The 12,279-nt window shown below is 44.9% G+C and overlaps 1 protein-coding gene across 2 annotated transcripts; it reads right to left on the bottom strand.

Moving 5' to 3' along the window:
- Positions 1 to 1,731: 1,731 nt before the first annotated feature.
- LOC123052404 (B3 domain-containing protein Os07g0563300) lies at positions 1,732 to 11,663 on the bottom strand. 2 transcript variants are annotated; one of them, XM_044475552.1, is made up of 12 exons: positions 11,210 to 11,663; positions 10,823 to 10,904; positions 10,618 to 10,719; positions 9,261 to 10,108; positions 8,991 to 9,087; positions 7,817 to 7,991; positions 5,676 to 5,746; positions 4,899 to 5,303; positions 4,547 to 4,596; positions 4,101 to 4,214; positions 3,332 to 3,399; positions 1,732 to 2,618 (listed from the first exon to the last, which is right to left on the bottom strand). In XM_044475552.1, the coding sequence occupies exons 1-12, from the start codon at positions 11,530 to 11,532 to the stop codon at positions 2,059 to 2,061; spliced, it is 2,895 nt and encodes a 964-aa protein (XP_044331487.1). In that variant the 5' UTR covers positions 11,533 to 11,663; the 3' UTR covers positions 1,732 to 2,058. The 2 variants fall into 2 exon arrangements, with proteins under 2 accessions (XP_044331487.1, XP_044331488.1); XM_044475553.1 differs by having other exon boundaries at positions 9,279 to 10,108; positions 11,210 to 11,595.
- Positions 11,664 to 12,279: the final 616 nt, after the last annotated feature.

Below are 12,279 nucleotides of genomic sequence, written 5' to 3'. Positions count from 1 at the left end.
GGTGATCATAAACGGACAATACTCGGAGGCAATACAACATCGGCAAGGGCTTAGACAAGGGGATCCGATTTCTCCTTTCCTTTTCATTCTCGCCATGGGCCCGTTGCAAAGAATGATGAATCTGGCCACTGCTAGCGGTGTTCTCTCAAAGCTTCCAGGGCGGACACCGCTAATGCGATGCTTGTTCTATGCCGATGACGTGGCTTTGTTCATGAACCCAAAGAAGAGTGTTGCCACAATGATCAAGTTGATACTATCGTGCTTTGCTCAAGCCTCGGGCCTTCACGTCAATGCAACCAAGAGCTCGGCCCTCGCCATCCGATGCGGCTCACTCAACCTCGACGACATTCTGGCACCTCTCGGCATCCTCGCAAGAATTTCCCAATCACTTACCTTGGAATGCCTCTATCCCTGAAAAACATCACCAAGGTTGATCTTGACCCTCTGCTGGTCAAATTTGGCAACAAGACCGCCACATGAAAGGGTGGTCTAATGGCGAAAAGCGGTCGCGTTGTGGTTCTTAAGTCAGGCCTCACAGCGTTGGCAATCTACATGATGACGGTGCACAAACTCCCGGTTTGGGCACTGAAGCGGCTAGTCCAACTGTGTCGTGTGTGGCTTTGGAGCAGTGAGGACACTTGCACCGGTGGCAAGTGCAGAGTGAGCTGGAATCAGATTTGTCAGCCAAAACACCTTGGTGGTCTAGGTGTGCTGAACCTTGCAAAATTTGGCGCCGCTTTACGCCTTCGGTGGCTATGGCTGGCCTGGAAAGACCCACCTAGACCTTGGTCGCGTTTGCCACTGCCATGCGATGACAGAGACCAGATGTTGTTTGCTATGGCAACAGAGATATCACTTGGACATGGTAGAAAAACAAACTTTTGGCATGATAGATGGCTATGCGGACAGTGCCCCAAAGTCATTGCGCCATCACTCTTCAAAATCTCCACTCGAAAAAATCGCACCGTTCAGGAGGCTATGCGAGAGGACACTTGGTGTCGGATCTCGCCATCGGCCTTACAGACGTAATGTTACCTGAACTCTCTCGCTTGGCCATACTGCTTGATGACGTGGCGCTGCGGGAGGGACAGGCAGACGCCATTGCTTGGCGGTTCACGCCGTCATGCCAGTACTCCGTGAGATCGCCTATTTGCTGCAGTTCGAGGGGGCAATTCAAATGGAGGGATACAACCTGATATGGAAGGCATGGGCACCCGGAAAGTGTCGTTTCTTTTTATGGACAACCATGTTGGGCAAGGTTTTGACGGCCGATGTCCTGCTTCGCCGCGGCTGGAGAACACTTTGTGAACGAAGCCTTGAGACCGCGCCACACTTATTGATTGAATGTCCTTGGTCTCGTTTTTCTTGGCAGAAAATCGCCACGCTGTCCTGCATGCCGGCGTTGCTGCCTGACTCATGGGATGGAAAGGCTAATGTTAAAAGATTGGCTCTCAGACTGTTTGTACAGAGAGTGAGAGATGAAATCAAGCTATGGAATATGGCCGGAGCGGGTATTCCTTTCGATCCAGGCTGAGTGCTCGCTATTGTGTTTTATTTTTCCCTCTTCTTTTGTTCCTTCCTGTCGAGCCGCTTGGCGCTGACCCACATTGGGTTCCCCTGTAGCTCGCATTTTTCTTCTACTGATCAATGAATTTGGTAGCTGCACTACCAACATTCAAAAAAAAAACTAGTGTTTGTTATCCGAGTTTTGACATTAGAAGCACATACTAGTTGGGGATGGTTGAGTCGATACATGAATAAATGATGCCGCTGACATGGTGCCGAAGAGCGCTGCTCTTACAATACACATACATACAGGGTAGGCAACACCTACAACGGGGCCTGCCTACAGCACCAACCGACTGATCTATAGTATACACGATATAGCATCAACACCGGGAGATATGTCCCCCGCAACAGGAAGGAAACTAGATCCTTTTGTATGGAAAATGTAATAACACCTACGCTACAACTCCAGGCGCCGCATATCTCCATTGGTATAGACAGTTTTCAATCTGCTGTTATCTATCACCACTTTCGCCACTACGGTGAGCCGCACTAGGCTGCGTTCTCTCGGGGAAGTCTCATTGCACCGACCGCATCTGATTTTGGTGACTGCTCGTCTTCCCGTTCAGGCTGGATGTTCAGGTCAATCTGGTTCTTCATAGGAGAGGATGCCATGCTATGCTCCACGGCTTCTTCCGCGTCATCACCATTTCCGTTCACCTTCTGGGGAGTGCTAGTAGGACTGGTGCTAGCCAGCAGCGGGTCTTGTGGAGACTCGCTCGACTGGCCTTGCTCTTTCTTTCGAGGCGGCTCCTCCGATTCTTTCTCAGACGCACGCTTCTCACGCCGAAGCATCAGTGTCCTAAAACGACGGCGCACCGTCATACATACATTGCAGGTGCACGTCTGCTTGTGCTTTGGTCCCTTCCCACTAGGAGGCTGAATGCAGACAATGCACGAGCAGCCAGGGCGATGTCGGGGGTGCTTTGTAGTTGGCTGGGAAGGAAGAGACTCACCCTCACCAAGAATAGCAAGGTTTGCCAGAGTGTCCAACCCATCCGAAACATCGATACTGTCAGTATCCATCCTAAGTTTAGCCTTTTTTGCAGCACCTGCAATGTCAATTAAGCAAAAGCTATTATTATATATAGTAGCCATTACATAATGGTACAGTGTTACCTCCAACATACTATTCTTCAACAAGAGTTTCAAACACAAGATAATCACAATGTCTTTGCGCAAACAGGGATAACTTAGAGGATGCATTACCTAAACATCCACTGAACATGATTCTAGCGAGTCTTGAAATTAATACAATAAAAAGAGCATCGTCTAAATCCCAACAATAACTGAGGGAACCAGCGTGTTGATTTTAGTTAACATGTACTTTGGTTCAAGGTCCAGGCCACAACTAACCTCAGGCAATGTGGCAAAAGTTGACAAAAAGTTATGTCTATGATGTTATACTATATGGGCTATACGGCTGAGAACGTGTAGCAATCCACAATTGGAGGTTAGGGTTATAGCCATGGCAAATTGTAGCTCGCAACCATACATAACCTAAGACTACACTATGTCTTTGGCACATCTTGTAATGGTAGACATTTGATTGGTTCTCCTTTACACCTTCGGTTGTTCATTTGTTGTTATAGTGGATATCTAAAAGAAATATCCCTCTGTAATTCATCTTTGGCATTTCTATTTTGAAATAACTACTACTCCCTCCGATCCATATTAATTGTCGCTGCTTTAGTACAACTTTAGTAGGGAGTAATAAAATTCAACTTCTGCATAACCATGCATAAATCTTTCCAGGCCACCATACCTGCTTTTATAGGAATCAGTTCTGCAAGTTCCTCCATGCTTGCCTCTTGTGGAGAGACACAAGTCATCCTAGAAACAAAAACAACAATCAGCTCAACAGCTAAAATATAAGTAGGAGCAAATCATTCTCCCCTCGGTGGCAAGATAGTTACTATTGTTGAGCTCAATAATAAAGAAGTTCATGAACATCCAGTTGGGTAAGAGATCTCAGCCACTTGTGTCGTAACACAATTTCTCCATGGTGTTCTGTAGCTTTCAGTAAAAATAGATATGCTTCAATTTGGCACACTATATAGTAAATACATGTGGCATTCTCTAGCACTAGCACGAAAAAGGCCCATCTGTGCCCAGAGAGGACTTGTTTGAGGGATAATTATTTTCCTTATGAAGTTAACCGTAAGTTGCACATTGTCAAGAATATCAGTGGCTCTGTCTGGGGTTCTTTCCTCGAATTTTGATGGCATGTAGATCAGATACATGATTGTTGTTGACCACGAGAACATATCAGGAAAATAAGAATACTAGTTCTCAACCTAAAAAAAACATGTCTTTTACGGCATATCCACTTGAAAGGTAACTTTTTTTGACCTAAACACGATTTGCTATTTTTGAGGATTAGATAATTGTAATTTGTGAAGATGGTTCATCTTTGTACCAGTAACTAGTACAGTATTGTACTGTTAGCTAGTCATAATAAACAATACGAGTGAAACTAGATAAAAATGTACGATGATAACGAAATAATCAGCCAACACAAAACAGTATGTCACCTTTCAGGATCCCATTTATTGTCGGAGCAGGTCCACTTAGAGGGTAAAAGGGCGTCTATTGGCAGTTTCCGCCATTTGGAACAATCCTCACACTGAGCCCACTGATGATTCTCACTGATAAAATAAATAAACTATAAGAAGCAAGCAGAAGTTAACAATGCGAGAAATCTTACAGATAGATTGATATATGGCAGCCTAGGTTTTGGCACTGGCATTTCACCACTCCCAGATAGGAACACGGAGGTCAATTATTACATGTTGCAACTAAAACCTAGAGGCTAGAGCACAGCAAGGAACTCACTGACAGAAAAAGGTAAGTAGATAAATATGTTGAGCAGACTGTTGGATTAAGCATTCGTTTCAATAAGAAAAGGAGGCCTCATTTGTTCCATCTCTACACACATGTGAAATGCACATGCCAAGAAAAATCAGTCTGAAAACATTACCCTGATTGGTCAGTCACAAAATATGTCTTCCTCCCAAGTACTGGTGGCTCCTGCGAAAAACGTGTAGGTTTTAGTCTTTTCATAACAAGTACATAAGAGAAAATAAATCATGTAATAATACAAGTTCACTGGTAAGCTATGTGCCACAAAATAAAATATCAGAATAAACATATGTACTACTCCCTCCGATCCAAAAAGAGTGTCGCAGTTTTGAAATAATCTTAGTTCAAAACTAGTTCAAAAGTATGACATTTTTTTTGGATCGGAGGGAGTACTATTTATCACAAGACCAAAAGTTTTTTTTCCGGAACAGATGAAAGACTACAAGTGATATTTGAGAAGAATGGCATACCTCATATTCCTCAAACTCATGGCCATCAACAATAACAACCGAAGGGGCCTTCAGGGGAGGGCGAAGCAATTCTTGAGCCTCCTCCCATGTTATCTTCAATTCCATGGATTCCTCGTTATCGATCCGGAACCGTTTAATCTTTGGACCGATAGAAGTTGCTTTTCTCTTCACAGGTCCGGGGGATGTGCGAACAGTTCCCGGCCCTTCTTTCTGTGCTACTCCACCTTTGTCTATTTTAGAGGCAGCTTGTTCCACAGGGCTAGAGTCTTTGTTATCTGTGTTGACTTTATTTGGTCGCACTAACGAAGAGTTCGGACTAGAATCTGGAGCAGTGACATTAATATTCACATCTGGAAGATTTGGTGCAGCATTTGCAGGCTTTGTTGGTTCTTCCTGACGGAATATCTGATCAACATATGTAAACTTATAGTCAAACAAACTATTCCAGCAATTATTTTGTCAATAGCCAGCATAGTTATGATATCTGATTTTGGTTGATAAAAGTTCTAGCATATGAACAGGAGATCTTAAGACTTGACGGTACAACAGGATGCAGCAGAACATCTAAATTGTCAAGAATGGAGACATGCCCTATTGCATGTATATGATAATACTTCATCAGGCATTAAGCAAACAAAAGAACACAATTGAATCTGCATTCGACCATCCATTCAAGCAAATACCAATATACAAGCTGCATGAACTGTAACAAAAGATTGAATTTTAGAGCTATCCTCCATGGGAGCCACAACACAACATACTTAAGTAACACCGTACCTGTTCTTGAGTCTTTGTCTTTCTGAATCCCATGACCAGCTTCCCTTCAGGATCTATTCGGCTGAAACTTACTGAACAATATTACACGGGATGAGTTATCAGCAAAACACATGACCACTTTCTTAAGAAAAAATTAAAATAAAATAAGTGAATCGCAAATGAGAAGGGAAAAAGACCATTGCAGCCTTCAGCTATTGCCCAAATCCTTTTCAACCTAACAATGTTTCGAAACAATCTCAAATTCTTAAGACCATTGACTTTACCTTCACTAACATTCCAAAGTGGTTGTCATTGACAGTGGTGGTCTTCACTAACATGGTGGCCCTCCTTCCTGTCAAGGCCTGCTTTGAAGCTGCCGCTCCAACATAGCCACATAATGTGTAATGATCCCCGGACTGGCTACTGGGTATAAGGCTGCTACGCCTGGCTACCACCTAGGATCTAGACTGGCCCCACAGACCTACATGAGTCTTTCCCGTAGTTACCAGATTCACTGGGAGAGGCCTCGAACTCCGATCTAGATCTAACAACCCAGATCAAAGTTCAAATTCGGTCGGTTCGAACGGAAATCGGGCGCCTGATTCGCCGAACCCTAATCGGTCAAGTTCTCTCCTCATTCGTCTCCTACATCCGCTAGAGCACGAGCGCGAAGGGAGAGACGTGCTAGAATAAGAACAAAGGAGAGATGCATGCCTGAAGCCATGAGGTAGAAGATGTGTGTGTGCTGCGTGTGTGGCGGCTGGGATCGCTAGGAAGTATCGACCTAAAGCCAGCATATTGGGTTTCCATTCTCTAGTGGGCTTAATGGTCTGTTCTTTCATATTGGGTTTCTATTCTCTAGTGGGCTTAATGGGCTGTTCTTTTGTTACGTACATGGATCAGATGTGGCCCACCTAGTGTGTACGTCTCCATATAAAAGAAAAATACACTATACTAGAGGCGGCGAGTCATAATTGCCGGGTTCGCAAACCCCTTCTACGATTCACGAATCAGAGATGTGTACCCCCCGTCGAATCCGACTCGGTAGATATAGCTAACTCCGAATCGCAAATTCAAATTGCGAACCAGGCGAATTGCCAATCAGGTAACTATGGTCTTTCCTGCACATTTTGTCCTCACTTGTGCACACCCAAGATCAACTTCCCAGTCGGTCACCCACCCTCAAATTACTCCAAGCCAAGCACGCTTAACTTTGAGGTTCTTTGCGGATGGACTCCCAGAAAATAAGGAATTCCTTGTTGATATGAGTAGTCTATCAATCTTATTAACCCGGATGTGCGACCTACACTGTGTCAACCTAGCTCTATCAAGCCATTCTAGTTGTTGTAGTGATCCACACCTCTTAGGTGTCATCAGAAACAGTGTCTGTCGTGGGAAAAATGTGGAGGCTGTGCTGTACAGCTGTGATATGGATGCAGTGCAACTACGGCAAGAGCATAACATGGCACAATGGTGACAAGGACAGCGGACATGGTGGAGGGTGCTGGTGTGGGGGTGGAGAGGCCATGAATAGGGAGTCTAGATACTGGTGGCCCTGAGAAATAGGGTGAAAAGAGGCATAGTAAAGAAGGCGGGAGAGGAGATGGAGAAGACTGACATGAGAATCCCTTCATTTTTTTCTGTTAATTGTTTGATGTACGCATGTGACATTCAAATCAGCACAAACAGCTTGGGATGGACACAAGGGGTGGATGGTCTTTACGAGCTCGAGGGTGCATTTTACACTGTATTAGATTTTGAGACTGGATGATGACCTTTGGCAAAAATTGAAGGTTGAATAAGGGAAATTTACATATGATATGGAGAAAGATATGTAAATCAAGACACCAACAATTCAAATATAGGATCAGGACAGGTAATATTATTAAGAAAGGTAGCATTAATGTAATAGAACAGCAAACAGGTTATAACAACGAATTACAATCACATGCCCCAATCTAGTGGATAAGAAACATTGCCAGATCATGGTACTTTTATCTGTACAAGATGTGTACTGTGTGATATCATGGTACAAGGAAAAAACCTAATGGGGTACTAATTTGTTATACCCATGCTAAGTAACGCTACTACTCATAGGTTTTATATTAAGGTAATATATTCAACATCTAGTGCATTGCATGTTTTTAAGACAGGATATCTACCTGTATCGCCCGCTTGTAAGTGCATCGACTGAATGCAAGGTGTGACACCCTCCAATACATACATCCTGCTGTTATTATTGGGCCAGAAACGGAACTGGAACACCCATTCCTTACCACTGGCATCCTGAACTTTTAAGGGAAGTCCTTCTGGCTGAGAGATTGGAGGGAAGTATGCCTATACAAAATGATTTTTCATGAGGGTGGTTCTCTAAGAACTAAAATACCTACTCCCTCCGTTCCTAAATATAAGTCTTTCTAGAGATTCCAACATGAACTACCTACGGAGCAAAATGAATGAATCTACACTCTAAAATATGTCTATATACATCCGTATGTAGTCCATATTGAAATCTCTAGAAAGATTTATATTTAGGAACGGAGGGAGTAGTATACAAAATCCATACATATCCTATTATAATAAGGCTTCAAAATTCAAACATGTTTTCTCGAGCAAACTCTACTTGTATTTAGAACATCTGGGAAGAAGATTAGTTGCTGATACCACCATTCTACAGAACATAGTCACAGATCAGGTTAATCTAGCTCATTGGATTACTGACAAAAATAATATGGTTCAAGATTAGTTAGCAAACCAAGTAACGAGAAAAGAATGGATCATGTCGAGTCCAGATTTTTTCAAAATATAAAAAATCATAACTACTCCCTCCGTTCCTAAATATAAGACGTTTGGGTAGTTCAATCAATTTGAACTACCAAAATGTCTTATATTTAGGAACAAAGGGAGTAGAAGTTACAGTAGATTTCAGAAACAGGCCCTGCGTACATGTAGATGTGTCCTTTTAATTTGTACGCTGCAAAAAGAATGTGTTGATCTATATAATAGAAAAACATTACATCAATAGATCTAGGTGTAGGACACAACTAATCATATTTCTTCATGAAATTCTACAAGTGCGTAGTGAACATCCACATGCACTTGTGAAGAAAAATCAAGATTTTTGGAACTCCAAAATGTGTTTTCCGAATTCTTTAAAAACGATCTCCTTGAAGCCCGGGATCTTTGTGTTTTCCAGGATCATGTTACCATGCATAAAGAATAAGTAAGCAACAGTGAAAGAAAATTTCCATGGACAGTAGCCTTAACATAATTTAATCATGGAGAATCTACAAATTAACATAGGTATAATTAAGAATGACATGTGAATCAACTTACCTCAGCGCATTTCTTTGGCAACACCAAACGACCAATTCGACCAGCATCACTGGCACTTAACATTTTCTCGAACAAAGGAGTAATAACAGAATTCGAACTGTAGGAGTGTTAAGGAGACACTTACATATAGATAAGAAATATATTTTTTAAGATAAGTTTGATATAATTCAAGATGTCATTATCATTATTAAAAAAATGAGCTTATGTTATTATTAATTACTACAATAGAGAGGAATATATTGTCTAAGAGGAAATTGCTCATTAAGATACGTAGAGTTTTTTGGATACTCTCCCGATAAGTGTTGTAGCTCTTTATCTGTTATTCTAGGCCAGTAGCGGGGAAGTAATTCTGATCTCGCCTTTGGATCCATTCTGGGCTTTCCATTACGAAATTGCGCTTGGTAGTTGGGCTCAATGACACTATGGGAATAGAACTGTTTTTGCACTACTGAGAGGGGCACCGTGGTGGGTGGTTGTTGCGGATTATTAGGTATGATTCTGAGATGGTCGCTTCGTCCAGGTACCGGTGGATAATTAGTGATAGTGTAGCCACCCATTGTCGGCAGGGTTGACGCCGCATCATCCTTTAGAATGGATGGATGATGTGAATCAAGCTTAAAGCCAGTAGATACAGTAGAACCACCATCTGAAATTATCCCTTTCCTTGAAGACAAAGGGTCGCTTTCTCCTACATGGTGACTAGGATCATGAAGGCTATTTGGATTTGGTCCTTCTCTCTGGTAGGGCGTAGAGGAGTGTGTCGGATCCATGCTTGTTTGCTGTCCGAGCCCATTGGCATATCTGTCCCTTATAATCTGGCCCATGCCGGCAGGTGTTGTTGGTCTGTCATGCATGTCATCGGATTTCTTTTCCTGGGCATGAATAAAAGTGCGCCCTGGAGGTAATTTTTCACTGCCACTCGGCCTATCAAACTCATAAGCTAGACGTTGCTGCAAGTCCGCCTGTATAGTGGACATGTTCCACAGCTGGTGATTCTGTCGCCACTGACTTGAAATCTGGCCTGTAGGAGGTCTCCAACTCTTTACATAACTGTCTTTTCTGTCAGCGACATTTTGAGGCATATGCACAGTAGGAGTTGACCACATCTGACTTGGTGCCTAACAAGCATAAGAAACAATTAGCATCAACAAGGGTTAGAATATGAACTTCACAGAACACAAGAAAATTGCAAAGCTCCTGCAGCATCGGCAAATATAAACACTTCAATGCCTAATAGAGACATCCTTCACATAAATCAATTGCCAGCTTTGGGTAAATCGCATGCGAAAAGTAGAAACGGGGCATAAGACAGGGTTGCACCTAACTAATGCTGGCAACCAAACATCATAGCTAGAGTACAGCTATGAATGATGGATGTTTTCAGTTCGAATGTACACTAGAAATGAGGAGGTGAGCATAACTAGGTGCAGGTGAAACCATTCTGCAAACCATCCAAATGCAAATTTGTAAAATCTCTGCACATGCAAATTGATCAGAGTTCACCAGCTTAAAGTGCCAGCATGCAAAACAGAGACAACATATTTCATAAGATAGTTTCTTCGTTGCCATCAGCCCAATAATAGTAATAGTAAATTCTTACGCAAGAGTGAAAAAATTGATGCCATACCATTGCCGCATACGACTTGCGAGCACATAGGATGCAATCAACTCCGCCGGCGTCGAGCAGCGCATACGCATGGACTGAGACGATGCACCCACAATGTAACCTCTGCCCAGCAAGAACCGAAATACAGTAACGGATCAATCAGCAGGTTCAAATCACGACTAGAGCCATAAAGGCTAGAGAATCAGCAGCATGCAGGCGTACACACCTTCCCGCACGCTTCGCATTTCCTCCATCCGGCCACCTCCGAGTGGAAGGTCTCGCAGAAGGTCCCATGCTCGAACGAACCACTGCTCACAGAAAACAGAAAACACACATGCATGCATGCATCAGGCACCAGGAGTCGTCGTACGCAAGTCAAAGCGCTCCCCGAAACCACCAACTTTACAGAAAACCCCCGCGTATCCGCCGAAATCGCGCCGACGTAGCGATCACTCCACGTAGATCCGGTGTGCGCCATAGGCGAATCCGCCTCCGGAGGGGCGGAGGGAGGGAGCGAGCGAGCTCTCCCCGGCCGCACGAATCGAACGGGCGCGATTGGGGCGGAGGGAGGGAGGGGCAGGAGATTCGATTAGAGAAGGGTTACCGTACGTACTAGCATCGGTCGCAGAGCTCGGCGTAGTCGCCGGAGCGGAGGCGCCAGCCGCGGCGGCGCTGGCCCTCGGATTTGGGGTCCTTGCAGTGCGCGTTGAAGCAGATCCTGGGCCGCTGCTGGAGCGAGGCGGGCGGAGGGCCCTGCTGCTGCTGCTGCTGTTGGTGCTGCGGCTGCGGCTGCTGGGACGGCGGCGGCGCGGCGGAGCCGGACGGCTGCTGCGGCGGCGGGGGCGGCTTGGGCTGGGGCTGCACCGACATGGGGGTGCCGGTGAGGACAGTGGCGTGCGCGGGCGCGATGGGGTTCGGCGGCCCCGACGAGGACATGGCCGGAACCCTAGGCCGGCGGTGCGGGGGGCGGGGCGGGGCGAGGGGGGGTTTTGGGGAGGCGTGGGAATCGTGGGGGCGCAGGGAAATATGGCGAGCGAGCGAGCGGAGGGGGGGAGGAGGGGCGAGGCGACGCGAGGAGGAGGCTTTTAAAGCGAGTCGCAGAAAAGTAGTAGTAGTACCCAGCGTCTGGATTGCTCTCGCTACGTGTACACGAAACGCCTCGGACTCACCTCCCAGCCTCCCACCATGCTATACGCCACCATACAGACTTTCTCCATTTTTCATCCATACCCTTGCATATATACATATAATAATACAGAGTACTACTACAGTACTACGTAAGGAGTACTCGTACGTATTACCATTGGTAGTACAAAGTAAAACATCGAAACTACTGTGCGGACGACAGTTGCCAGCCGAACTCCGCACGATGGAGGATTGAACGGTGCCATCCACCTTTGCTTGATGTGCTGCATCGTGCGAAAATCATCCAGAATTTGTCGTGTGTGTCGTAAAACGCACATATCACGGTGCTTACGTAAGGATGCAACTTTTATCCAGGCTAAAGCTAACTGGTGTTAGGTGGAAGAAGAAAACAGCCTCATAGACAAAAATGACACAGCCCTGCATTTTTTATCGCGGGATCTTGTTGATGAAGGAAGGTCAAACGGAGCAAAACGTGCTCCATGCATGCACGTTGGTTGGTTCGTTCGCTCCTGATCCCCGATCCAATCTTGGTCCAGC

The sequence above is a fragment of the Triticum aestivum genome, chromosome 2D, assembly GCF_018294505.1.
Source record: "Triticum aestivum cultivar Chinese Spring chromosome 2D, IWGSC CS RefSeq v2.1, whole genome shotgun sequence".
NCBI classification, from domain to species: domain Eukaryota; kingdom Viridiplantae; phylum Streptophyta; class Magnoliopsida; order Poales; family Poaceae; genus Triticum; species Triticum aestivum.
The sequence above is the reverse complement of the archived record's forward strand: the minus strand, read 5'-3'. Positions and strand labels throughout refer to the sequence as shown.